Source organism: Phacochoerus africanus, chromosome 12 (assembly GCF_016906955.1).
Source record: "Phacochoerus africanus isolate WHEZ1 chromosome 12, ROS_Pafr_v1, whole genome shotgun sequence".
In the NCBI taxonomy this organism is placed as follows: Eukaryota; Metazoa; Chordata; class Mammalia; order Artiodactyla; family Suidae; genus Phacochoerus; species Phacochoerus africanus.
In genome coordinates, this window is record NC_062555.1 from 70574039 (window position 1) to 70601594 (window position 27556).

Here is a 27556-nt window from a genome sequence, read left to right on the forward strand (position 1 = left end):
ATTTTGCACCTGGATGCATGGACGTTTTGCACACAGACACCATCTTCACATGGACACACCTCAGGTTTGCAAAAAGAACATATACTTTGCGCGCGAACGCTTTTGCCCAGCACATTCAGCGATCGCGGAATGGGACGCAGGTGGACGCGGCGCGGCGCTGGCCTGGAGCCCAGGGGGCCGCGCGGGCGGGAAGGAAACTACAAGTCCCAGCGCGCGGCCACCTTGAGCCGTCGCGCGGTGGCGCCGATTGGCCCCGCCCAGCGGGCGGCGCGGTCCCGGCCCAAGTCCAGGCTCAGTCCCGTCGGTGCCGGTGGCCGGGCGGCGGAACCGGGGCGCGCGGGAGCCGGCGGCATGGAGCCCCGCACCGCGGACGGCTGCTTCCTGGGCGACGTGGGTATGTGCGGGGCTCGGGGAGCGTGGGGCCGGCTGCGGGGACCGAAGGGCGCCCGTGGCTGCATTCGCCCGGAGCGGTGACGCGCCCGGCTCTGAGGTGTCGCCAGGGGTTGTCCGATTGGGCCTGGGTCGGAGGGCCATGTCCTTAAAAGAGCAGATCCGGGGACTCGATGCGGCTCAGAAGCGGTTTCCAGCTCTGGTCCCCGGCCGGCCGGCCGGCGCGTTGCAGGGCGGATTATCCTTGTGTGGACTTCAGACCCGCCGGGGCGCCGCGCACCTTGGGGAGGATGCGGGGCTGTGCGTGGTCATTGCCAGGTTCGGATGGGGGCTGTGGGTAGTCATTGTCCAGAACCTAGGATATACCCACGGGGGACCACTCCGCGGGTAGCCCCGGCACGAGCCCAGCGTGGGAGCTGCACCTTCTTCCCAGCCGAAGCAGAGAAGGTCCTACGCGAGGCCATTAGCATCTAACAGAGACACAGGGAGGGCATCTGCCCTCGTCGCGCTTGCGGCACATGCGACCTCAGTTCTTCAGAGAGCCTTCTTTACCATTTGGCGACCCAAGAATACAGTGGATTCAAGGGCAAAGGCCGTTGTTGGAGGAAGCAAACTTTCCTGCCTACAGCGTAATCCTAGGGCAAACGAAATGCGCAGTGAAAGTACTTTGAAAAACCGGAAGGAAAAAAATCTAAAGTATTTTTACACTGATTAAAAAAAAAAGGTAGTGGGAATAAAAGGGAGAAGCTTAAGGGTACATTTAGCTTAAGAGGGAATTACAGCCCTAGCAAAGCAAGAGTGTTTTAATTGATTTTGCAAAACCTCCACCTTCCACATGATCAAAGGCATTTAATGAACATCTCTTTTTTACTTGGCATTCCACGCCAGGCAGGAGTAGGACTTTGACCCTGTCAGTGTGATCTGGGTTTGGTTAGTTCAATTAAGTACGCAATGAACAGCTCACCATGGAAAACTACTTAAACACACTTTTTTTGTTCATGTACAGCATTCAGTAGCACAGCATCACTTCTGATCTTTTTTTTTTTTTTGCATCGTTTAAGGGATGTATCTTGAGAAGAAAATGCATTCTGAACTAATGGATGCACAGCTGCTGGGGTCCACGGTTACTTTTGACACTGTCATTGTTTTATTTCAGATATGTCTCCCAAAATTCATCCTGCTGACATTTTTATTCTCAACACGAATGAATAAGCTCAGTGTGTTGAATCCAGGACAGCACTGCTATCCCAGCAGAAGCGGAGACCCATGGTAGGCACTTTAAGCCATTTTAACAGTCTGGTCTCCAATTCTATATGTGTGGCCTGCTCTAACCAAACTGTGTAGTTTTATTTTTCATGTAACACCTCACCAAATAAAGGTTGCAGTCTAATAACATGGGCTTATCAGTACGAGCAAAGGATTTAGGGCAAGCCACAGCCTAAAGGGAATCCATTGTTTGTTACTTAGGAGGTGTAATACACATCAGGATTGACCCAAGGTTAAGTGTGTGTTTGCAAAGCTGAAAAAGTGAGTCCTGTATTCAGCTTCTGCACTCAGGAGCTTCTGCCATGGAAGTAAGAGGCAGGCAGGAGATGAAAGTGTGGTCAGGGATCTGGGCTCCAAGCAAGACCTTGCTGTCTTTAGTCTAAACAGTTCCTTGGCCTCTGTGGTGTTGAGAGAGAGAAGGACAGGCCGTCCCTGGGACCTCGGGGAGAGCCACTGAGCTGCCAGGCTGTGTGCTGGGCACTGGCCACAAGCCCCGTGACAGCTGCAGGACAGTCATCGTTATTGATAACTTAGAGGTGAAACTGTGCTCGCACAGCTGGGGTCTTAACCCAGGTGGTGTGTTTTTTTGTTTTGTTTTGCTTTTGTCTTTTTGCTATTTCTTGGGCTGCTCCCTCGGCATATGGAGGTTCCCAGGCTAGGGGTCCAATCGGAGCTGTAGCCACAGGCCTATGCCAGAGCCACAGCAACTCGGGATCTGAGCCGCGTCCGAAACCTACACCACAGCTCATGGCAACGCCGGATCGTTAACCCACTGAGCAAGGCCAGGGACCGAACCCGCAACCTCATGGTTCCTAGTCGGATTCGTTAACCACTGCGCCACGACGGGAACTCCCAGGTGGTGTGTTTTTATTTTGCATTTTGCTTGTTTTACGTTGAAAGGCCCAGGTCCTTCCTTTCAGATAGGTCCATCTGTAATCAACTTGCAGGGTCACTTGGAACCCTAGGCTGGTCTCGTGTCGTTGGGGGTCCCTCAGGGGACTTAGGAGCACTGTCACCACCCTACATCACCTTTCGTCCTTGCCTCGAGGTCCACAGTCAGGACGGCAGGTTGATCTGCACCCCTGTGCCTGGCAAGTGTGTATAGGTTCATTCTTCTTCTGGGCCTGTGGAATTTGTCTTTAAAAAAATAGAATTGTTTGGGAGTTCCTTGCTGGCTCAGTGGGTTAATGACCTGGCTTGGTCACTGCTGCGCCTCTGGTTATACCTGCAATTCAATCCCTGGCCCAGGGACTTCCACATGCCTCAGGCCCCACCAAAAATAAAAAGAAAAAAGAAAGGACAGAGACAGAGACAGAACTGTATGGAAACTACTTTGAGAAAGCTATCATCAGTGCCGGGGCAGGGAGGTAAATGTCCTTAAAATCTTCTCAAATCGTGCTTTTCTTTCTGTCTTAGAGAAAGCTGCATTCTAGAACTCTCTAGAAGTGTCCTTTACTGGAAAAAAACTTCTAGAACTCTCTAGAAGTGTCCTTTACTGGAAAAAACTTTACTGTATAACTGCTAATAAAAGGATCTGAAGGAAATCTATTTAGCTGATTTTAATACCAATTCAGATGCCCGGGTAGTCGCTGTGGCCAGTAGTGGCTGCCAGCTATGGCTGTACAAATGAATTTTGGTTTCTTGGTAAAAACGAGCTGCCTTGGAGGAAGGGGAGGGGGTGGGAGTTTCTTTAGTGTTGGGGATTGAGGAGGAGGAGATGAAATAGGGGCTCTTGGGCTAGACCTTCGGAGGAAAGGAGGAAGAGTGTCCTGAGAGGCTGGGACTCTTGAAGGTGAAGGTGCTGCCTTCCTCCGGTAGCGAAACGGCAGAACAGGTGAAAAGCCCAGCTGCTGCATGCCGGAGCCCCCCGAGGGTCTTAGAAAACACTGGTGCCCGGGGCCCGTCCGCAGAGATTCCGATCGAATCCTTCTAGGGTGCAGCCTGGGTGCCACGCACTTGGAAAGGGGTCCAGGTACTCTCACAGGCAACCAAAGCTGAGAACCACTGAGCCAGAGGAAGGCTTGGCCTGTGGCGTCTTGGGGAATGTGAGCCAGTCTGGACCCATCCACGGGAGCGGGAGGACGATGAGTGACTGTGGATCGAACACTTAGGCACAGAGGCACGTTTTGGGGGAGAATTGAGTCGGTAGGATGGAGCTGGGCTGACTAGTGGCTCCCGGGAGGTGGAGCTTCCTGGTTAATCACAGTCTTCTTTATTTTTCTTTTTGTCTCTTTAGGGCCACACCCGCGGCCTAGGGAGGTTCCCAGGCTAGGGGTCGAATCGGAGTTGTAGCCGCCAGCCTGCACCACAGCCACAGCAATGTGGGATCTGAGCCATGTCTGTGACCTACACCACAGCTCAGGGCAACGCCGGATCCTAAACCCACTGAGTGAGGCCAGGGATCGAACCTGTGTCCTCATGGATGCGAGTGAAATTCGTTTCCACTGCGCCACGACGGGAACTCCAGTCACAGTCTTCTTTGATGGAGACCCTCCGTGTATAAGCAGGGCTCTCTCTAGAGTTCACTGTCCGCATCTGCGGTCCTTCCTTCCCGGAATTTATCCCCAGCATCGTGGGGCCTTTGGGGGGAGCCCGGGGGCGTATGTCTGCGCTTCGTTTTCTGGGTCGAACTTGAAACGCCCGAGCCCTGCCATTCTTTACTCTGGGGGGAAAGGAGCCTCCAGTGGGATCATCAGCCAGGATGTTTTCTCGAGGAAGAGAGGTAATTAGAGTGGGACGATTATCCGAAAGCCAGACTTCAAAGAGAACGCGTTACGAAACAAACCAAAAAAAGTCTGTTCTGGGCAAATAAAGGTATCCAAGGAAATCAAACATGGTGATTACAAAACAGCACTTTTTCCAGGCAAAACGCTATGCATCATTCTGTTATTTTCCCCCAAAACAGCCCGGTGAAATGTTCTCTCCCATGATAAGAAAACCGAGACTTAGATGATTTCAAAGGAAATCGGCTTAGGCAGAGCTGGAGGGTCACAGCCCAGGTGGTTGGGATGAGAGGCTGAGCTCTGTGGTTGGGGAACCAGGAACCTGCCCCGGGGGTGACCCCCCCCCCCCCCGCCCCTCCTAAGCCCCGCTGGGGCTGGTGGGAGGCAGGGGGCTGGGTCGGAGGCAGGGGGCTGGGTCGGAACTGGGCGTGTGCCCTGGTGGTTGCGGCTCATCTCTGGGATTCCGGCGCAGCTCATTAAGGGTGTGTAGGGAGATCTTTATTTTCCCTGGCGATTCTGCTTCTTAGATCACCTCTTTCACGTTTCTCTTTTGCTTTCATTTCTTTTCTTTCACTTTCTATTTCCTCTCTTAACTGAGTTGGTTTTCTTTTTTTTTTTCTTTTTACAGCCGTACCTGCAGCATATGCAAGTTCCCAAGGTAGGGGTCAAATCAGAGCTGCAGCTGCTGGCCTACATCACAGCCACAGCCACAGCCACGTGGGATCTGAACTGAGTCAGACCCACAGCACCGCTCAGAGCAACGCCAGATCCTTAACCCACTGGGTGAGGCCAGGGATCGAACCCACATCCTCATGGATACGAGTCAGGTTCTTAACCCACTGAGCCACAATGGGAACTCCTTTACTCAGTTTTGTCTTGTCCCTGTAGGAAGGTAAACCTTTTTTTATCTTTCATTTTTATCTCACTAAACACATCTCAAAACCACACCGTGTGCCACTTGACCTCAAGTTTACTGACGAATAAGATTTGCGGTATTCACAACTAAAACACTGAGAAAAGACCTTGCTGAAGAATTTTTTTTTTTGTCTTTTGTCTTTGTTGTTGTTGTTGTTGCTATTTCTTGGGCCGCTCCCGCGGCATATGGAGGTTCCCAGGCTAGGGGTCCAATCGGAGCTGTAGCCACCAGCCTACGCCAGAGCCACAGCAACGCGGAATCCGAGCCGCGTCTGCAACATACACCACAGCTCATGGCAATGCCGGATCGTTAACCCACTGAGCAAGGGCAGGGACCGAACCCGCAACCTCATGGTTCCTAGTCGGATTCGTTAACCACTGCGCCACGACGGGAACTCCTGAAGAATTTCTTAAAAAGCAATACGCAGTCTCAATTTCTAAGTAAGGGTTTCTACATATAGAAATGGAGTTTTCTATTTTCCCAGGCCTGGTGACTCGGGTATTTGGGGAGAAGGGCTTGTTTCAGAGCTGCAGCTGTGGTGCAGAAGGACACATCTCTGCAGCAAGGGGCCCGGGCTCCCCTAATGACACCCCTGGGGCAAGTGTCCCAGGCCAAGCAACGTGAAGGGTGCCTGGTGGACACTGAGCGTGTAGGAGAGCGTATGGAGCTGGTGATCCCTGTGGTGCCAGAGTGGGGTTCCTGCGTGGAGAGGCCACCCGGTGGGGGGAGGGGCGGTCAGGGTCAAGGCCAGCACAGGGTTCTGGGCTCTGGACAGTTGTGTGGGGCTGACGAGTGCTCTGCCCTGCACGTGGGCAGGGGGCTGGCGGGTCTGGCCGGGCAGAGACAGGCTCCCTGGCAGGGCTGGCGGGCCCTGGGCTGAGAGCTGCTGTTTGGGCTCAAGGAGCAGGATTCTGGGCTCTGGATGACTACGCAGGACGCTGGTAATTGGCTCTCTGGAGAAAAAAGACAAAGAGATGGAAAGTCAGATTCTGATTTGCTGCTGTCGCTGGTGTAAACACTCAGGCCAGGCTGCTTTCAGTCCCCTGGGTTTCTGGCTGGCGGAACTGCTGGCTCTTCACCAGTGAGCAGGGCGAGCCGGTCCTGCACACCCACGGCTGAACGGCGGGTAGAGAACGCAAGCTCCAGGGCCTGGGACTCAGTCAGGGGACTCACATGGGACCCAGGCGGGGCTTTGGAACACGGACAGATAGAACTGGGGACCCAAACAGGAGCAGCAGAAATAGTCAGAGTGACGCTCGTGACCCCGTCGTAGTCGTAGTGAGCTGTTCATGGAGTGCTTATAACTGCCAGGCTTGGTGCAGACGATGCCGAGCAGAATTCCACTGTGGGCACGGCCCTCCTGTGGCGTGGGCATATTAGACATGGGGAAGCTGAGGTTGTACAAAAAATGGACGTATGATTGAAAACAGAGGCTTGAGAGGGTAAGGGCCGCAGCCCAGGTGGCCGCGCTGAGTGACAGGCAGCGTGGAACTCAGGGGCTGGGCGATTCTCCAGGCTCCTCAGCATGTACCCACCTCCTGCGGGGAGGCTGATGCTGAACTACAGGAGGTGCTCACCTGAGGCTTCTGGAGCCTGAAGGACGGGCCTGGGCAGGCCTGGCCTTCAGACGTAGGGGGTCAGGGCTGGCGGCCAGCAGGTGCATGTCTGGAGCCTAGGCCAGATCCATAAGGTCAGGTGGGGGTGCAGGAAAGTGGCGACATGTTCTCAAGCACCTGCCGTTCCTTCCTGGGGTGACCTTGCAGTTGTTCAGCAGAAGTGTAGGTGGCATTGCTGTGACCCCAACTTTGCAGAGACAAAGGCTTCCACCTAGTCCTTCGTGAGCTTGGCCTGTCAGCATCCCGTCGGAGGAGGGGTGACACAGGTATCACCGTGATCTTGAACTGAAGCACTGGCAGGAGGGAGCCTGGATGCTGCTCTCAGCCCTGCAGCACCAGTGCCCTGGGTCTCTGTCTTCTGGGACTGTGGCCTTGGCTCTGTTATAACAAACCTCTGCTTTGTTTGTTCGTTTACAGTCGCGCTCGCAGGCCAGGGATTGAATCCGAGCTGCAGTTGCAACCTCCGCAGCAGCTGAGGCAACACTAGATCCTTTAACCATTGTACGGGGCCAGGGATGGAACCCATGCCTCTGCAGGGACCCAAGCTGCTGCAGCTGGATTCTTAACCCACTGCGCCACAACAGGAACTCCACAAACTCCTGTTTAATTAACTGATGCTCTAGCACCTGGTACGGCCAGAGTGGGTGAGGCCACAGCCATGGCCCAGGTCACAGTGTCAGGGCAGGACAGGCCTAGGAGGGGCCAGGAGGAAGGTGCACTCTGGCGCGGGGAGGGGCGGGGGTGGAGGGCTGGGCAGACCCACCTGCGGGGGAGGAAGCTCCGAACAGCAGGTGGAACAGGCTCCTGGGGAGTGTGTGTTTACTGATACTTGTGTGTCAGGGGCTGGGGTGGAACAGCGGGTGGGGGGCTGTGGTCCTGTCCCAAAGATGCTCGTGGGAGGGCAGGAGAGGAGGGAAAGCAGGTGCAGGTGTGTGTGCAGAGGGGGCCTAGCCTAGAGGAGGGCGGGGGTGGGTGGGCTGGATGCCCACAGCTCCCTGAAGGAGCAGCCGAAGACTCGGTCTCTGTGGGGAGGGTGTGGGGGGGCAGGGGGGCTGAAGGGGCAGCACACAGAGGCTCGGGGTCTGGACCACGTGACCCGGGGTCAGCTGTGAGCAGCTCAGTGTGATTGGAGACACACTGAGCGGTGATGGGGGCGTGTGGAGGAGCCTGGAGGAAGAGGCTGGGGCTCCATCCTGGAGGGTCTGTACTCCTGCCCGCAAAGGCGTGTGGATGTTACTCGGGAGAAAGGGGCAGGGGAGGCCCTGAGCAGGGCCCAGGTGGCCCAGGTGGCGACTGAGCTGCTTCTGGGAGGGGTGGGGGAGGAGGGAGACCAGAGGGGTGTGGCCGGAGGGAGGAGGGGGTGATGGGAAGGGGCTGCTTGGAGACCAATTATGTCGCAGGGCTGGGATTTGGGGGACTGCTCATTCCAGAGAGAACTTGCCAGAGGGAGGGTCTCAGGTTTCCAGCCTCCACCCCCGCTCCCAGGGGGAAGGTATGGGGGTGGGGCGGCTGGTCACCACTGGGGTTCAGACACAGGGCTGGAAACAAAGCCTGAGGTCAGTGGGTTGACTAATATTCAGTGTTTTCCTGCTTCTCTTCCCTGCAAACAGATGTCTTTTTGCTTTAAGGCTGATCAGCATGTGCGGTGCCCCGCCCCCACCTTCTCACTTTGCGGGGAGATGCTGAGCTTCCCACTGGGGGCCAGCACTCCTTTGCACAGTTGCAGCTCCAAGGCCACCAGGCGCCTGTGTTCTTTGCTTCTGGGGGTTCCTCTCCCTCTCCCTCCCTTCCTGCTGTGCAGCCAGCCCCCCCTTGATGACAGCCTGTGGTCAGTACCAGCTGTGGGTGGCTACCTCCCCCACCCCCAGGGCTGGCTCCATCTTTGTTACTTCTTTACAAAATAACTTGAGGGAGTTCCCATGGTGGCTCAGCGGTTAATAAACCTGACTAGTATCCATGAGGATGTGAGTTCGATCCTTGGCCTCGCTCAGCGGGTTAAGGAGCCTGCGTGGCCGTGAGCTGTGGTGTAGGTTGCAGGCGCAGATTGGATTCTGTGTTGCTGTGGCTGCGACAAAGGCCGGCAGCTACAGCTTTGATTCAACCCCTAGCCTGGGAACCTCCATGTGCCAGTAGGGGCGGCCCTAAAAGACCAAAACCAAAAGATTGAAAGTTTTAAATGTGGCTAAAAGAACCACGTAGAAATGGATAAGATGGTACATTTTAAGTGTGCAGTTCAATGGTGTTAATTCTATGCACGTTTTTGTATAACAGCTTCAGATATATATATTTTTTTTTATGGCCACACCTGCGGCATAGGGAGGTTCCCAGGTCAGGGGTCGAATCAGAGCTGCAGCTGCCGGCCTACACCACAGCCACAGCAACGCCAGATCCAAGCCACGTCTGCGACCTACACCACAGTTCACGGTAACGCTGGACCCTTAACTGAGTGGGGCCAGGGATCAAACCCGGATCCTCATGGATACTATCGGGGTTTGTTACCCGCTGAGCCACAGCAGGAACTCCTGTAATGTTTTCATCTCGCAACACGGAAGCTCTGCGCCTGGCAACCTCCCTATTTCTCCCCTCCCCCACTCCCCACAGCCACTCTTCCATTTTCTGCCTTGGACAACTCCAGGATCCTCACATAAGTGGAATGATGTTGTATTTGCCTTTTTGTGACTTGCTTGTTTCACTGAGCATCATGTCCTCCAGGTCCATTTATGTTGTAGCCTGTGGCAGAATCTCTCTCCTTTTTAGGGCTGAATAATATTCCATTGCAGGTACATATCACAGTTTCTTTATCCATTTATCCATCCACGGACACTTAGGTTGTGTCTGTATCATGCATATTGTAAATGATGCTGCAGTCAACGAGAGGTACATAAAGCTTATCGAGTTAGTGTTTGCATTTTCTTCAGATAAAAATTGCTGGGTCGTATGGTAATTCTGTTTCAATTTTAGGAACCAGAATGCTCTTGTACATAAGTCCTGTACCACTTTACATTCCTACCCACAATGCTAAGGGTTCCAGTTTCTCCACATCTTTGCCCACATTTATTTTCTGGGCTTTTTTGACAGTAGCCACCCTAGTGGATGCGAGGTGCTTTCTCACTTTGGTTTTGATTTGCGTTTCTCTAAAGATTAGTGATGTTGAGCATCTTTTCACATAGCTGTTGGCCATTTATATCCCTCATTTAAGGAAATAGCTATTGAAGTCCTTCGTTCATTTTTTAATTGGGTTATTTATGTTGTTGAGTTGTAGGTGCTCTTTATATATTCTGGTGTATGTGATTTTCAAATATTTCCTCCCACTCTCTAGGTGCCTTTTCACTGTCAACTGTGTTCCTTGATGCACAGAAATTCTCTCCTTTATTCTCACATCTGCTGCTGCTGACCTCTGTCCTCAGCTGCTGCTAAAACAACTGCAGCTGATGTTTATTCATTAGAAAATATAATTCCCAGTAAGTTACGCTTCCTCTATGGACTGGTCATAATGGGATGAAATAAGATTTTCTTTAAAACATTTTACATCCAGGCTTTATAATTCATATTAGTAATCCCTTCCATCCACTCGTCCCTTATTCATTCAACAAATGATCTGAGCACATTTGCCAGGCCGCACGCTGTGGCAGGTGCTGGGAACAGAGGCGAGCAAACCACGCCCAGCAGCTCACTGCAGCCCTGCCCGTCCCGTCACGCTTTCCTGGCCAAGGATGGGTCTTGCTTCTAAGATCCTGTAACTTGGCGTGTTCCTCCAGTGTTACAGTTGCGTTGTTTTGAATTATTTGCCCACCCCCACCCATGACCGTGAACTGCTCCTTGTCCCATCCAGCTGGCCTTGTGCACGACGGCGGCGGCGGCAGCAGCGGCTGCTGAATGGATGCTGACGGGAACCGCCCAGCCCGGGCCCCCTCCTTCTTGCAGACGCTGGGTTTGCCCTGTTCTCCTCTTTGTAGGGCTGGAGGCCCATCTGCCCTTGGGGCTTTGCTCCCCTCGGACTGACCTTAAAGCCACTTTCCACTCCCTCCCCCCACCCCCCCCAGGCCGGAGGGCAGCTGTTCATCACTACAGGGGAGACACCCTAGGTCCTCTCCTTGGGGCAGCAAATAGGAGGTGCCCCAAGCTTGGCTTCTACATTCTGTGGGAGTCAGACCTTCCTCCACCTCGAGTCCTCCCTTCAGCTCCCTGGCCTGTGACCCCCCCCACCATGGGGTCACACAGATGGTACAACAAGGGGCAAAAAAGACCACAGATAGACCCCACTTCCTAAGTTTGTGCTGGCCTGATGCTTAGTGCCTTTACTTTAATTTGATTGTTTTTTTTTTTAGGGCCGCACCTGCAGCATATGGAGGTTCCTAGGCTAGGAGTTGAATTGGAGCTACAGCTGCTAGCCTACACGATAGCCACAGCAACACGGGATCTGAGCCGCATCTGTGACCCCCATCGCAGCTCACAGTAACACTGGATCTTTAAGCCACTGAGCGAGGCCAGGGATTGAACCCACGTCCTCATAGATAACTAGTTGGGTTCTTGACCTGCTGAGCCATGACAGGAACTCCCACTGAATTTCCATAACCCGGTGATGAATGAACGGTATCACTGTCCCAATTCACACGCTAGTTCTCGCCCAAGCCGAGAAATGGCTGGGCTGGTTCTCGGACCCGAGCCGGCTGGCCCTGGAGGACCCTGAGTCCCACACCAGTCCGCTCCCCTGCAGGCTGGGCGGCTGAGGGATGGCGGGGAGGACGGGGTCTCCAGGAGGGACCAATATCCACACGGAACCCATGAGGCTGTCCAACCGCCCAGGAAATAAATTCACCCGCGACAGGGTTCACAAAGCGCTTTGGCTAAGATCTGGGACCTCTGGCCGAGGAGAAGGAGTTCGAGGGACAGGGACGTAGAATGCAGCAATAATACGAGGAAAGGCATATCCTGAGAGGGGTGTGTTGTGATGCCTTCTGGGAGGCCTTGCTGGGAAGGATGTGTCAGCATAGCCCGGCTCTGCTGCCACTTACGGTGTTTGAAGGGTGCCGGGAAGGCTGCCCTGCAACCCAGCTGCTCTGACAGGGGCTGAGACGTTCACTGTGCAAATGTAGTTTGGATTCAGGGCGTCTGCACACGGGGTTCGTGTGCACCTGGGAGTGCACAGGGAGCACAGGGCTCGGGGCTCCGGGCCCCAGGGGCAGTGACTCACCTGGTGCTTCTCGTCTGTCTTCAGGCCGCAGCGTCCCAGCTCAACTCTCGGCCCCATCCGGGGAGGCGGGAATGCTGTGTCCAGCCGGGAGCCCCTCAGCAGGCGCCCCGCATGTTCGCTGGCCTTGGGTCCGATGTTCTACGGGAAATGGGAATCTGTGATCAGCTTAGGCTGCTGGTCTGGGTGGGTGGGTGGCTCTGGGAACCCCGACAGTGACCACTCTCTAGTCCACTTCCGCCGTGCGGTGGGCAGCAGGTGTGGACTGCGGCACAGTAGGGCCTGGTGGGGACAAACGGCGGCCACCCAGGGCACAGACGACGGTCGAACTCAGCGTGGGCAGGGCTGAGATGGGGCAAGGCCGCCTGCAAAACTGACTAGATTTCAGCCAGGAAAGGAACAAGTCGGCGTTATTTAGGACGAGAGGGAGGGGGACAAGGGGGATGGAGAGAGAGGCCAGAGGTGGGGAGGAGGGATGTCTGAAGCCATGGTTCTCAAAGTGTGGTTCCCAGACCAGCTGCATCAGCATCGTCTGGGCGCTTGTTAGAAATTCACATGCCTCACACCTGTCAGAATGGCCATCGTTAGAAAGTCTACAAATGACACATGCTGGAGGGGGTATGGAGCAAGGGGAACCCGCTGCACTGCTGGTGGGAATGTAAATTGGTACAATCACTGTGGAAAACAGTATGGAGGTTCCTCAGAAAACTATACATAGAACGACCGTACGACCCAGCAGTCCCACTCATGGGCATATATCCGGACAAAACTTTCTTTGAAAAAGACACATGCCCCCTGCATGTTCGTTGCAGCACTATTCACAACAGCCAAGACATGGAAACAACCCAAATGTCCATCGACACACGACTGGATTAGGAAGATGTGGTATATACACACATGTCCTCCGGGGGCCTTTCCCTGCGCAAACACATCCCTGGTATGTGCCCCGGTATCTTCTCATAAGGACACTGGTCAGACTGGATTAGCGCCCAACCTGATGGGTCTGGCTTTAACTTAATTACTTTTGTGAAGGTCCCATCTCCAAATACAGCCACATTTTGAGATGTTTGGGGTTAGGGCTTCAACATGGGAATTTTGGCCGGGGGAGGGGCGGGAGGAGACGCAGTTCGGTTCATAACCAACTGTATGCCGACAAATTAGATAAAGTTGATGAAGTGGACAAATTCCTAAAAAGACACCACGAACTACCCAAACTGACTCAAAAAAACGAAGGAAAAATTAGAACATCTGGGAGGACGTGTAACAAATGAAGAGCTTGGATTAGTAATTTAAAAACCTAAAAGAAAGCCCAGGCCCACCCAGATGAATTTGACCCAATAGTTAAAGATTTAATACCAGTTCTTCATAAACTCTTCCAAAAATTCGAGACTACTTCCCAACTCATTCTCTGAGGCCAGTATTACACGGATACCCAAACTGGACACATACAAAAACCACAGGAAAAATGACCCTTAGGAATACAGACTCAGAAATCCTCAAAATATGCACAAACCGAATCTAGCATCACATGAAAAGATTATACACCATAACCAGGTGGAATTTCTCCCAGGACTGCACAGTACGTTTAACATCTGAAAATCAACCCGTGCAGCACACCACTGAGATAGAATTAGCGAAAGAAAGCGGGCACAATCATTGCAATAGATGCAGAGAAAAGTACTTAACGAAACCCAACACCCTCTCATGATGAAAACACTCAACACACGAGACACTGGAGAACTTCTTTGGCTTGATAAAGAGCTCTGTGAAAACCCACAGCTCACAAGATGCTTCATGGTGAAGGAATGAAAGCTTTTGTTCCAGGACCAGGAACAAGGCCAGGAGGTGCCTCCCAGCCCTGCCACTCCATGTAGGGCTGGACATTCAAGCCAAGCAATTAGGCAAGAAAAAAAAAAAGGCACACAGATTAGAAAGGCGGATGCCTCTGTATTGATTTACATACAGACAACATGATTTTGTAGGTAGAAAATCCCGCGAGTCTGCTAAAATTGGATAACTAACCCAAGCCTCTACTTCCAAGGTTCTCCCAGGCCAGGAGGCGGGGCCGTGTAAATGCCAAGGGCTGTTCCCAGAGGCGATGTTTCAAATGGGCCCATGCGGACTCTGTACCATCTAAACAGGCGACTGCAGGATGGCTGGCTGGGTGGGGGCAAAGGTGGGCTCCTCAGGCAGAGAGAACACATGCAGAGAGGCAGGTGTGTGTGTGTGCGGGAAACCACACTGAGCTAGCGGTGTGGCTGGAGAGGGGGCTGCGGGAGGCAGTGGCGGGTGGGAGACCAGTCAAGGAGGCGAGCGAAGTCCAGACCACGAAGCACCATCTAGACCTTGCTGGAGGGTTGGACGCCACCCCAGGCACTGGGGGTCCCTCAAGAATGTGAGTAGGGGTATTGGGGCCAATCACAGGATCATGTGTACAGTGGCTTGGGTTTCGTGCAGGGTCCCTGGGGTACGCACGTCCTTCTGCCCTGGGCAGACGGGGCAGGGTCTGAGTGCTAGGTTTTCTCCTTTCCAGGCTTCTGGGTGGAGCGCACCCCCGTGCACGAGGCGGCCCAGCGGGGGGAGACGCGGCAGCTGCAGCAGCTGATTGAGAGCGGCGCCTGCGTCAACCAGGTCACCGTGGACTCCATCACGCCCCTGCACGCGGCCAGCCTGCAGGGCCAGGCGCAGTGCGTGCAGCTGCTGCTGGCTGCCGGGGCCCAGGTGAGCCACCCTGAGACCCCAAGCCCCAGGATGGGCTGGACAGACCTGCTCCAGAGGCCTTCGAAGAGCATTCTGTTATGCAAACACACAGAAAGAAAGGAGACCACTACAGGAGGCTAAGGGGCAGGGGGAAAGGAAATCAGAGTAGGCTGCAGTGGGTGCCCAGGCAGGAGGGAGGGCCGGCCCATCTTTATGGGAGCCTTGCACGGAGGATGCTCATGGACCTGGCTGTTGGGAGGTCACTGGTGGCGAGAGAGGGATGGTTTAGCAACATGGTGGCATGCTCTGCATGCCCGTGGGCAGGGCAGGCCGTGGACACAGGCAGGCTGCCTGCAGGCCTGGCAGGGCCTTGGCTGCAGGAGCTGTCTGGCCCCCGAGATGAGGCTAAGTGGGATGCTGGCACGCCAGCTCTGGGACGGAAGGTAAGAGGCCCAAGAGCAAGATCTCGATTTGCTGCTTGCCCTGGCGTAGCTGCCAAACCCCAGCCCATCTGGCGCCCTGGCTGTATCCGGCTGATGGAATTGCTGGGAATTTAACAGTGGGCTGGGTGAACTGGTCGGAGCGGGCCTGGCTTGCCCACCCCTGGACAGAGATGGGGGCGGAAGAAGGATGGTTGTCCACTATTACTTTTCCAGAACTTGGCTGTGAAGGCCGTTCCAGAGGAGGCAAACAACCTTCAACACAAACCCAAATGACAGCTGAATCTGGGCCAATTCTAAGCAGAACCTGCCAGTTTAGGGAGTTGCCTTTTTCCTGCCCTGTGATTTTCCTACTAGAGGAGGCCTGTTAAACAGTTTTGGGGCCTCCTCCTGGCGAAGGCTGGAGTGGAAACCCCTTTTCACATCCCGCCAGGGCTCACTGGGAGTTGGGGTGGTGTCTGGAGCGAGGCTGAGTCAGTCTAACCCGGGACAGAAAAAAAGCCCAAAGAGCAGGCCCGCTGCACCTGCGTGGCGGGTAGGCAGCGCCTGCTTCCTGTCTCTGAACGGCCTCGCCTGGCTCGGTGCCCCAGCAGATGACGGAGAGCCCAAGAACTTCTTGGAGAAATGACCCAGCGTGTTTGCAGAGCTGATGGTACATCGGGTGGAGGACGCTGGCAGCCTGCGCCCTCCCTCCGCCCTGACGCTGGTTTCTGCCTCGACGCAGGTGGATGCCCGCAACATTGACGGGAGCACCCCGCTCTGTGACGCCTGCGCCTCAGGCAGCGTGGAGTGCGTGAAACTGCTGCTCTCCTACGGGGCCAAGGTCAACCCGCCCCTCTACACGGCGTCCCCGCTACACGAGGCCTGCATGAGCGGTGAGTCGGGGGGCAGTGCGGGCTGGAGGGGCCACCATCGCTGGCGATGGGCTCCCAGGCTGTATGCGGCTCTTGGATCCTAGGTGTTTTGTCCTGGAGACGCTGTCCTCGGGCAGGGCTGGGGGCTGGGAGCTGGAGGCAGGGTTCCAGTTCCAGCCGAGTCACTGCCTTTCGAGATGCCACCCATGGAGGCAGGTCCCCTCTGTGCCGCTCACCCGGCGGTGCTGACCTCCTGCCCTGCGGCCCCATCTCTTGGGAGAGGAGGTCCAGGCGCATCCCCGAGGGAGGCAGGTGCTCTCAGAGCAGCGGGGAGCTGGTCCCTGAAGCTCAGGGAGCAGGTGGGTTTCCAGCGCCCTCCAAGAGTGGAGGTTGAGGCCACCCCAGTCTTGTTGGGTCACAAGGGCCCCGGAGAGGGGCTACAGCAGGTAGAACCCAGCATTTGGGGTGAAACCAGCTGGTGCCGTGTTTCAGATGACAGACTAGGGAGTTTGGGTTCCACTGTTTGGAGCAAGGGTTGCATGCTTGTGTCCTGGGCTTTGGCTGGCACGGTGTTCGCTCTGGCTGCATTTGTTGGAGTGTGGGCCCCACGCAGGCCCACTGTCCCTGCTGCCTGCACCCCCGTTCCCAGTTAGGTCACCTTTGTCACCCGCAGGCACTGGGGATCGCTACGGGCAGCTTTGAAGGTTTTTGCGCAGATGCTGAATGATGACAGCAAAACCACCTTTTGGAAAAGTCTGCTAGTGGCCATCCACGTACAGGCAGGGGAGGGAAGTTTGTTTTTTTCTTCCTTCACCTGCCTTAGGTTCATTGACCAGGGCCCTGCCTGTTAGACTGACAAGGATCAATTAATAAAAGACAAACAAACAAACAAAAATTCGAGTTCCCGTGTCGCGGCGCAGCAGAAACAAATCCGACTAGGAACCATGAGGTTGCAGGTTCAATCCCTGGCCTTGCTCAGTGGGTTAAGGATCCGGCATTGCTGTGAGCTGTGGTGTAGGTCGCAGACGTGGCTGGGATCTGCCGTTGCTGTGACTGTGGTGTAGGCCGGCAGCTGTAGCTCCAATTAGACCCCCAGCCTGGGAACCTCCTTATGCCTCGGGTGCAGCCCTGAAAAGACAAAAGGCCAAAAAAAAAAAAAAAGATGAACAAGCAAAAGTGGGTTTGTGTGTGCCCTGCACACCCACACAGGAGAGCCAAGGCAAAGGGTGGTTAGAACTGGGGTTCATACGGCACCCCCCTTTCTTTTTTTGGCTGCACCCAAAGCATACAAAAGTTCCCAGGGCACAGCTGTAATCAGAGCCGCAGCACAGACAACGCCAGATCCTTATCCTGCTGAGCCACGGGGGAATTCCTCCTGCGAAGATGAATGCAGTATCTTAACAAAGAGCAGTGACAGGACCAAGAAAAGGACTGAGCTTCTGGAGCTGGCCAGCTGTGGGAAGGCAAATACACAGGGGAACTACTGGGACGGAAAGCCTGTCAGTAAGGTTTGCTGTGTAGACGCCTCAATGGCGGCTCCGGCTGATCAGGGTTCAGAGCCGTCCTCCTGATTAGCTTCGGTCCTTCCTGGCAGAGAGGGGAGGGGACCCTTCCCACATTTACCTCTGTCCTACTTTTGGGTGAAGCGGGGAGGGCAGAGAGTTAGTCTTCCACTGGCTTCTTCATCTGTCTTCGGTTCAAAAGGATCCCCGTGCCAAAGTGGCATATCTTGGGGGGGACTCTGCACCTTTCCATGAAATGGTGGGGGGATGCACCTCGGAAGTGAGATGAGTTGGGGGCTGTCACTGCACAAAGCTCGTGGAGCCCAAGAAGGATGGGTTCGCCTGGAGAGCTTTGGGGGAAGAACATGAGGATTTGACGTAAAGGAGAGGAGAGCACGGGGTCAAGGCCGACTCACTTGTGGTGGTGGAGGCGTCCACACATGGGAATGAATGGCAGGCGCCAGGCCAGAGAGGTGGGGCTGGGTTTTGGGGCTGGAGACTCAGGAACCAACCACCAGCACGACCAGGGGACGAGATGACAGAGCTTGGGAGGGAGTGGAGCCAGAGACAGACCCCAGCCCCACCCATAGACCCAGCCCCAGCCCCTGTTAGAGATGCGGCAGCAGATCCAGGAAACAACCTGGAAAGCCGTCCACTGGGGGGGGGGGGGACACGAGGTGGGGAGTTTAGGGAAGTTCATCCTGACTGCAGCTTGGGGGGCAGCCAGAGGTGGGGAGCCCCTTCTCTCCCCCCGAGGGCTGAGGGGCAGTGAGAAGTCTTCCCTGTGTCCACACTGGTACCCCAACTTTCAGCTGGGGCCTGGCCGTGCCCATCCTTCCTGTTTCTCATGCCGGGTGGGCTTGGGGGCCCCCTCTGAGCTCCGCAGGGGAGGCACCCACCCCCTGCTCACCAGGGCCACCTGGGGCCTGGGCAGCTCCTGGCTGGGGGGTCGTCCCACTCCCCCCTCTCCCACTGCCACCTAGCTGGGGGCTTACCTGTCCCAGCGCCTGTCTGCCACGCTTATTTCAAATGTGCGTGACTCTGACACCTTTCTCCTGGCTCCATCTCTTTTAAGGAAGTTCTGAGTGTGTGAGGCTTCTTATCGACGTTGGGGCCAATCTGGAAGCGCACGACTGCCACTTCGGGACCCCGCTGCACGTCGCCTGCGCCCGCGAGCATCTGGACTGCGTCAAAGTGCTTCTCAACGCAGGTGCGTTCTGTTCATACCTGCTTTGCCCAGCGCAGGTGCGCAGTGTTTATACCCGCTCTGCTCACGGCAGGTGTGTTGGGTTTAGCTCGTCCATTCCGGGGCAACTCAGGAAAAAACCAAAACGGTTCAGAAAGAGAAAAAAGATGAATTCTCTCCAGGTGACAGCCTTTTGAGCATAAGTTATATGTAGTTTTCTCCTAGTGAGTCTCACTCACTTTATTGCACCACTTCTAAGGCTTTTTGGAGAACACCATTTGTTCTGCATAGGGTTAGTCCCTGGGATGGTTTTTGTTTCATATGCAAAGATAAAATATCTGGATTAGAAGCGGCTGCAGGCCTTCCAGCCGGGCTGGTCGTGGGGTGGCTGGATCCAGTTTCTGTCGGGCATCTGTGGTTAGGGTTCCGCGCTCTGCAGGGCGTTTTCCTCTGGCTCCTTTCTTGTGGGTGGAGGAGGGCATCGAGTCGGGGTTTGACCTTTGAGCTTCCTGAGGACCCCTCGGTAAGCAGACTCCTTTGGAAGCAGAAGGAAACCAGCTGAGACCGAAAGTGTCAGAACTAGAGCAGGTTTCAGGGTCATTCCGACCCCGGATTCAGCCGTGTCCTCAAGAACTCGCCTCCTTTGAAGTTCATGGGTCTGCCTTGCTCCCCCTTCCCTCCATCCTAGGCCGGCGTCCCTAGAAATGGGCTGAGCAGAGAGGGCTTCCCTGCAGGCACTGGCCTTGGGAGCCTTCTCACTGCGTCCTCATCCCGGGAAAGTGACCTGCTCTCACGGCTCCCTGTGTCCACTGGCCCCAACTGGGTTTAGGTCCAGTCCTCTCCCAGTCCTTTCGGTTTTAGCTCGGCCACCTCGTTCATTCTGAGCAGCCTGGGAAAAAACCCACATGGTTCAGAAACAGAAAGAGGACCCCTGCCCCAGGCCGCAGAATGGGAGCTCAGGGGATGGGCTGGAAGGAGTGGGGGGCACGGCGATGGCCACGACGGCCTCAACCCTTCAGTTACGGAGTGAGTCTCCCTCCCCGGGGTGGGCGTGAGGGACGAGGGGGCTGCTCCTGGGGCAGGTCCCTGTGGGGTCAGCCCCTCTGCCAGCTCTCTGCGGCGGACGTCACCCCTGATTGTCTTCTGACCTCAGGTGGTCTCCTGTGACACTCCTTCCTGGATCACATGCGTTCTTTTTCTTAAAGAAAACTATTTGTTAACCGTGGCAAATCTCAAACATGAAGAAGAGAACAGCAGGTGTTTCTTTTTTTTTGTCTTTTTAGGGCCGCACCCGTGGCATATGGAGGTTCCCAGGCTCGGGCCTACACCACAGCCACAGCCATGCCGGATCCGAGTCACGTCTGCAACCTACACCACAGCTCATGGCAACACCAGATCCTTCACGCACTGAGCGAGGCCAGGGATCGAACCTGCAACCTCATGGTTCCTAGTCGGATTCCTTTCCGCTGCGCCACGACGGGAACTCCGTGCTTCCTTTTTAAAGTGGGATTCTTAGCTTTTTGTGGGTGGGTCACGGACCTCTTGGAACATCTTTTTTTTTTTTTTTCCCCTTTTCTAGGGCCGCTCCTGTGTCATATGGATGTTCCCAGGCTAGGGGTCTAATCAGAGCTGTAGCCACCGGCCTACGCCAGAGCCACAGCAATGTGGGATCTGAGCCGTGTCTTCGACCCACACCACAGCTCACGGCAACGCCGGGTCCTTAACCCACTGAGCAAGGCCAGGGATCGAACCCGCAACCTCATGGTTCCTAGTCGGATTCGTTAACCGCTGCGCCACGACGGGAACTCCGGAACATCTGTTTTTTAATTTTTATGGCCACACATGCAGCACATGGAAACTCCTGGGCCAGGGACTGAATCTGAGCCGCAGCTTTCGGCATCACAGGACCGGGGATCAAGCGACTGGAGCCGCTGCAGTCAGGTTCTTAACTCACTGAGCCACTGTGGGAACTCCCCCTTGGAACAACTAACGAGAGCTGCGGACCATGTCTCTAGAAATGTACAGAGCAGGTGTTCTGCGTGAGATTTCAGAGAGGGTCCCAGCTGGGCTGGGGGGCCTCGTGGTGCCTCCCCCACTGGGTGCAGAGGCTGTGGGTCTTTTGTGTGCAGACCACACGTGGCAGTCGCCTGGACTTCCAGACCAAGCTGCTGAGCTGAGGATTATTTGCGCTGAGGAGGGGAGCTGGGGGTGAAAGTCCAGTTGCTTTGGGTGAGGTAATTTTTAATCTGATCCCTGGCAGTAAGTGCTTCGCTGTGCTGAGAGCATCCAGAAGGAGCTGGTCACCCGTGTCTCTGCTGTCGCCTCAGCAAGCACATCCCCAGCCCCTGTGCTCACCACCCCGTCTGGGCATCACGCCGGGTGCTTGGCGGGCATGGGACAGCCCTCGTCTTCGTTTCCTAAGGCGGTGCTGGGTCCACTCTAATCCGCTTTTGCTCAGAAATCAGGCTTCTGACGGTGAGCAAACCCTGACCCCTTTTTCTGATGGTGAGCTGCGGGGGTTTAGGGCCCAGCCAGCGCCTGGTGCTTTGCTGGCTCGGGCTCTTGTCTTCAGTCCAGGCAATGCCATCGGTGGTCCCCACAAAGCCACTTTCTCCCTGGCTTCTCCGTCCCTTCTTTCTCCTGCCCCACCCTCACCCCACTTCTTTTTTCTTTTTAGGGCCACACCCAAGACATATGGAGGTTCCCAGGCTAGGGGTCAAATTGGAGCTGCAGCTGCCGGCCTACACCACAGCCACAGCCACGCCAGATCCTTAACCCACGGATCGAGGCCATGGATCAAACCCACATCCTCATGGATATAAGTCAGGTTCTTAACCCGCTGAGCCTCAACGGGAACTCCCTGGGAACACCTTTTAAACAGACCCCATCTTATACCTCGGAACAGTCACCCTGCCAAGCCTTGTGTGCCAAGAAGCCACAGTGGGTGGTAGGGACAGTTCTCTCCTCGACTGTGACAGTGACTCTGCTTCCCCACGCCCCCTTCTCTAAAACAGAGGCCATCTCTCTCCTCCCTGATTGGCAAGAATACTTTGAGAATTAACGATCTTAGAGAAAGTCACCCGGTCTTTAGATTCTGCAGACTTCGCAGCTTATTTCTCATTACAAGTTTGCATTTAACCTTCAAATTCATATTTGCATTGTGACTGCAACACCGTGGCATTATCTCCTCTTACCGGCAACACTGGAAGAAACCCCTGATGGGGTAGATTGGATGGATTGTGGGGGAAGTGCTTCTTTTATAGGGTTGATTTGTAATCCATATCTGCCAAGTTACACAACTAGGTTATTCATCCTGCATCCTAACTGGGGGAGGTTTTCGCCTGATCTGCCGTGTGAGTTTGGGCTGCGGGAAGTGGAGGGGGCTTTTCTTCACGAGTGCTACGTGTTGGCGTGCTTGCTCTTAGCATCACAGGACCGCAGGAGGAACACAGGTCTTACATTCCACCAGGGGATTAAAATGATCTTAAGCCAGAAACCAGAAAGCAGGGCTTTTCGAGTATTTTTGAGCAGAGGGACTAGACATTTTAAGAGCCTTATTCGCCCTCATTCTTCCTGTTTGACCCTCCAAATTTCCCATTATGGTGACATGCTGGTGACCCAATTTATTTTAAGGCCCACCTTGATAATATTTTATGATGGATCTGTTACATTGGGGCAACACCTTCCCTGATGCTGGGCTCTTTGCTGCTTCTTGAGAAGATTCTCCACCTTCTTTCTCTTGTAACCTCCTAATCTACTCGGGAGCAGGCTGCGAAGAAGTTGGAATTTTCTTTCAAAAACAATGCTGAGGCTCCAGGAGACCCACTGGATAGAATCATGATGGCTGTGCCCTAAGAACGGGGTTTTACACAAATCATGTTCTCATCAAAGTCTTCTTTTTATTTTTGGCCACACCCACAGAATACAAAAATTCCTGGGCCAGGTGTCAAACTCGAGCCACAGCAGTGACCCAAACCACCGTGGTGACAACGTGGCATTGCACCACAAGAGGACTCCCTATTTTTCTTGTCTTTTTAGGGCTGCACCTGCAGCATATGGAAGTTCTGAGGCTAGGGGTCCAATCGGAGCTACAGCTGCCGGGCTACACCGCAGTCACAGCAATGCCATATCTGAACCGCATCTGTGACCTACACCACAGCTCATGGTAACGCTGGATCCTTAACCCACTGATCGAGGCCAGGGATCGAACCCGCAATCTTCACGGATACCAGTCAGGTTCGTTACTGCTGAGCCACGACGGGAACTCCTGTTTTTGTTTAATGCATCTAAAAATACTGCTTTAGCTACTACTTGGCGTCTTTCTGATCATCTCCTGCATCCTGAGGATGCGGTGGATGGCCGAGCTGAACTCACGGTTGTGGTATCTCCTCTCCATCCGAACTCCAGGGAATCGGGGGCAACCGATTCCTTCTTTTCCCTGGAGCTTCTGTTTCGTAGACGGTTTCTTGTATTTAGTGCTTATTCATTCACCCATTTTTAGAGCCTCTGTCCTGTGTGTGTGTGGTGTGTGCCTGCCTATGCCATGTGTGCCCGAGCACACGTGTATCTGAGGTGCGTGCAGCTGTGTACCTGTGTGCACACGCGTGTGCATGTGTGTGTGTCTGTGGAGGACGACAGCAGCGCTTGAGCAGCTCAGCGGGAACGTCCAGAGCCTCAGAGCCAAGGACAGACTGCCTCGGGCTTTAGAGCAGCCTCTCAACTCACAGGGAAGGTTCGTTCTTGTTCTTTCCGGCTCTGTTTCTAGTCGTATTTCCTTTTTTAATTTTTTTATATTTATTTATTTATTGCTCAATGAATTTATGACATTTATAGTTGCACTTTTTAAAAATTTTTTTAATTAAAAAAATTATTTGTAGTCGTATTTCTTGATCGCTGCTCCCCCGTCCTTAGCGCTCTCATCCTGGCGGAAACCCCAGGAGTCGCTGCTCCGGGACGCGGAAGGTGGCTTTGAAGGGGCAGCGGCTGGTCTGGATCTTGTGTCGCGGGCGGGGCTGCCTTGGTGTCCCGCGCTCCTGGTGAACCCTCTTCCCGCTCGGCACCCGCAGGGGCCAACGTGAACGCGGCCAAGCTCCACGAGACGGCGCTGCACCACGCGGCCAAGGTGAAGAACGTGGACCTGATCGAGATGCTCGTCCAGTTCGGGGGCGACATCTACGCGCGGGACAACCGGGGGCGGAAGCCGTCCGACTACGCGCGGAGCAGCAGCGCCCCCGCCAGGTGCCTGGAGCACTACGAGAGTGAGTGCCGCCCGCGCCGGGCACGGCTGCGGGACCAACGGGCACAGCCCGCGCGGGGCCACCATCCACCTGCAGCCCTCGCGCGTCAGGGGACAAAGGGCAGACCCTCAGGCCAAGACCAGACCTCTCCTCTGGGGACACACTTAAATGAGTTTAAGAATGACGCAGGCTTGCAAACACCTATCTATGGGGGGGGGGGGGAGCCTATTTAGCTCAAAATTTTGCCAACCAAAACCCATTAAGGATTTAGAGGCAAGTACCCCATTTCCTAGAAGATGTTTCTTTTCCTGCATCCAGATAGTCTGGGGGAGGGAGTAACACGGGAAAATGTCCTTGGTAAGTCTTAGCGTTTCTTTCAAAGAGCTGCTTCTTTCATCATGTCGCCTGGGCTGAGAACACAGTCTCTGGTTAATGGACACTTTTACCAAAAAACACATGGTTCTAAAAGACAGCTGGGCTCTGTTCTGTACATGGGCCGCTGCCCTGGCTGCCAGGGCCTCCAGCACCTGCCTTCTTTGCCCCGCTGTGCTGCGCTATGAGCTCCAGGCCTCTTCCTCAGTCCCGCAGTCCTGACCCTCTGCCACCAGGACACGCATGTGTGGACTGTCTGGCCCTGTGGGCTCAGGTCTCTGGCCTGCGGCCATCAGGAGCAGAGCTGAGCCTCTGGCCTGGGATGGCAGGAGTGGGCAGCTGGCACCCGCCTGCCCAAACCACTGCCCGGTCCCTCGATTGTCTGGAAGTTTGACAAACAAGGCTTCTAGCTGTACATTAGTGCCCTGCTGACACATTTGTGTGAATTGTAATATCATGGCAAAGAAAATCACAAAAAAACCAAAAGAACCCCTAAACAGCCAGAACCCCACAGAATGAAACCCCAGGGCCCATCACCTGAATTGCATTTCTTTCCTCATCTTCTGACCTCAGTCCCTGGCTGTCCATCCTGGTCACCTTCCAGAGAAGGACTCAGCCTCTCTCCAGGAAAAGGGAAGTGTTTTTATTTTATTTTTTTTTTTACAGCTGCACCCGTGGCATATGGAGGTTCCCAGGCTAGAGGTTGAATTAGAGCCACAGGTGCTGGCCTACACCACAGCCACAGCCACGCCAGATCTGAGCCGCATCTGTGACCTATGCCGCAGCTTGCAGCAACGCCAGATTCCTTAGCTCACTGAGTGAGGCTCAGCATTGAACCCGCATCTTCACAGACACTATGTCAGGTTCTTAGCCTGTGGAGCCACCGCGGGAACTCCAAGGGAGGTGTTTTTCCTTTCGCTTTGGTGCTTCTTAAGTTGAAGGGTGCTGTGCTTCCTTGGGCTCATCTCGTGTGCCTCTGTCGTCTTCCTCCAGAGACACCTCTGACCCTGTCCCAGCTCTGCAGGGTGAGCCTGCGGAGGGCCACCGGCGTCCGAGGCCTGGAGAAAATCGCCAAGCTGAACATCCCTGCCCGGCTCATTGAGTACCTCTCCTACAACTGAGCTGCCGACACGGCCTCAGGGCCGGCGGGGGACTCCTGGCTGCTGGCCTTGCTGGGCCCAGCGACAGGGGGCTCTGCCCTGGCTGCCCGAGCCGTGCCACTGGTGGAGAGAACAGCGTGCCCGACCGCCCTGTCTGGTCTTCTCTCAGACGCGGAGGAAGCTCCCGAGGCCTTGGGAAGCCCTGGACCTCAGTCTAACTCTGCCATTGTCCCCCGTCGTGCACACACCTTCCTCAGAGACTCAGGAGCACAGGGCAATGCCGGGCAGGGCCGGGCCGGGCTGGGGTTCCACGGCCCTGACACTAATTCCACACGCCCAGGAACCACCCCCCCAATCCTTCAGCACCAGGCGCCCCTGGAGTTCAAAGGGAGGAGGCTGGGTTGCAGGGGTGGGTCCTGGGGCGGGGGGGTGGGGGTGGGGGGAGGTCCTGACCCTGTGGCCAGGACACTGCTTGGGGACAGCCTGCCACGTGGAGGCCGTTTTCCGGAGCCATGGTCAGCCCTTCCCGAGGCCCCCTGCGCCCAGGTATAGCTGTCGCTCAGGGCTTTATAGGGTCTTAGTCAGGAAGCCTCAGGCTTTTTATTCCCCACGACAAGCACCATGTTTCTTAAGAAGTTTTCCTCCAGTTGGAGGTCTCGACTCTTCAAAGTTTATGTCGGGGACAGAAACTCTTAGAGGACACACAGCTGTAACACTTAGATTCTGTTAACGCATCTTTAAAGCAACGGTAACACGTAGGTGTCCGACGGGTAGCGCTGTAGGACACTCTTCAGAGACCATTTCTCGTCCTTTTCTACAGTTGCCAAATGAATCCTTCTCCCACCGTTGATTTTGCTAATTCCTTGAAGCTCTGAAATTGGCAGCCAGGCCGCCGGCACCTGGTGGCGTCTGTCAACCGTGGCTTCGTGCATTTGGCAGATGCGTGAGGAGCCCCGATGACGCTTCGAGCAGGTCTCAGCGCTTTGAACCGGCGAGGAGCCAGACACGCCGTCCAGACAGAGGAAGCGGATGCTGCCGTCTGTCCCTGTAGTGACAGAAACGCGTCGCTCCACCTTACAAGCCATGAAACTACGTGCCATGTTCAGATGGCACCTGTCTGCCCAAGATTCTGCACTGTCATTTAAAGAACAAAACCCCAAACCCGGGCGTTAAACTAGAGGGCATTTATACAAGTAGCTGAGGTGTGTTTGGTGTCGGGGCAGATGGAGGCGGTGCCTTTGTGAACGTTAGAGTGGGTCGTGCCTAAAGCCAGCGTCCCCAGAAATGTCCCTCCCCAGCTTCCCCCAGGGAGTGTGGCGAAGAGAATGGGCCAGGGTAATGCCAGCTGTGCTCCCCGCCAGAGGTGGCTCCTGGCAGGGCCCCTTGGGTGGAAAGTCCCATGCTGGTGGCCGTGGGTGTTTTCCAGCTTTGCTGTCCTGAGCGTTGTCACGGGGCAGCTAAGCTGTGCGTGGAGATAAGAGCCACTCCCATTCGGCTGCAGCTGTAGATGCACGTTCTAGATCAATCAGCGTATCTGCATGTGCCAGTAACAATGGAAACACAAGCATCGGGTTCTGCCCAGTGTGTCTGTAACAGGAACTTGCTTCTTCGCCATGAAAGCTGCTGACTTTTCTGCATGTGGAGCGTCCAGGGGAGAATCTGGCCCCCACACCCACGGCTCAATAAAAGGTGTTGATGAGAAGTCCGTCCCTGTCCACGAGGCCCTTGTCTGTGGGGGGCAGGCAGAAGCACAGGCTGGGGCTCACTCTGGGGGGGGGTCAGAGGGCCGTTGTCACCCCCCCACCCCGTGTTTTGGAAAGCCATGTGACCTCTGTTTCACAGCCTGTCTTTGCTGTCTCCTGGCGCTGGTCTCAGGAGAGACCCTGCCCGAGGGATCAGGACCTCCTGTCTGCCCCCCACCCCCACCCCCACCCCTTTACTGAGCAGTAATCCATAGAAGCTTTGAGTATAGACGCCTTGCCGGGTGTGGAGGACAGACCTTGCCAGCTCTGTGCTGGGGTCTTTCCAGCTGCAGAAGAGGGGTCAGCAGTCAGACGGTGGTC

At 55.0% G+C, this 27556-nt stretch overlaps 1 protein-coding gene across 1 annotated transcript; it reads left to right on the forward strand.

Annotated features, from left to right (window-relative positions):
- The first annotated feature begins 114 nt into the window (after positions 1-114).
- On the forward strand, positions 115-27198 carry ASB13 (ankyrin repeat and SOCS box containing 13). The gene is made up of 6 exons (XM_047754656.1): positions 115-394; positions 14636-14823; positions 15967-16117; positions 18674-18808; positions 23851-24042; positions 25387-27198. The coding sequence occupies exons 1-6, from the start codon at positions 130-132 to the stop codon at positions 25512-25514; spliced, it is 1059 nt and encodes a 352-aa protein (XP_047610612.1). The 5' UTR covers positions 115-129; the 3' UTR covers positions 25515-27198.
- Positions 27199-27556: the final 358 nt, after the last annotated feature.

What these genes read in the sequence shown, in the direction of transcription:
- ASB13 (XM_047754656.1), top strand. Translation starts at nt 130, where the DNA reads ATGGGACGCAGGTGGACGCGGCGCGGCGCTGGCCTGGAGCCCAGGGGG. An exon ending in CAAAGTGCTTCTCAACGCAG is followed by an intron (nt 18,809 to 23,850) that starts GTGCGTTCTGTT and finishes CGGCACCCGCAG; the next exon opens with GGGCCAACGTGAACGCGGCC. An exon ending in GTGCCTGGAGCACTACGAGA is followed by an intron (nt 24,043 to 25,386) that starts GTGAGTGCCGCC and finishes GTCTTCCTCCAG; the next exon opens with AGACACCTCTGACCCTGTCC.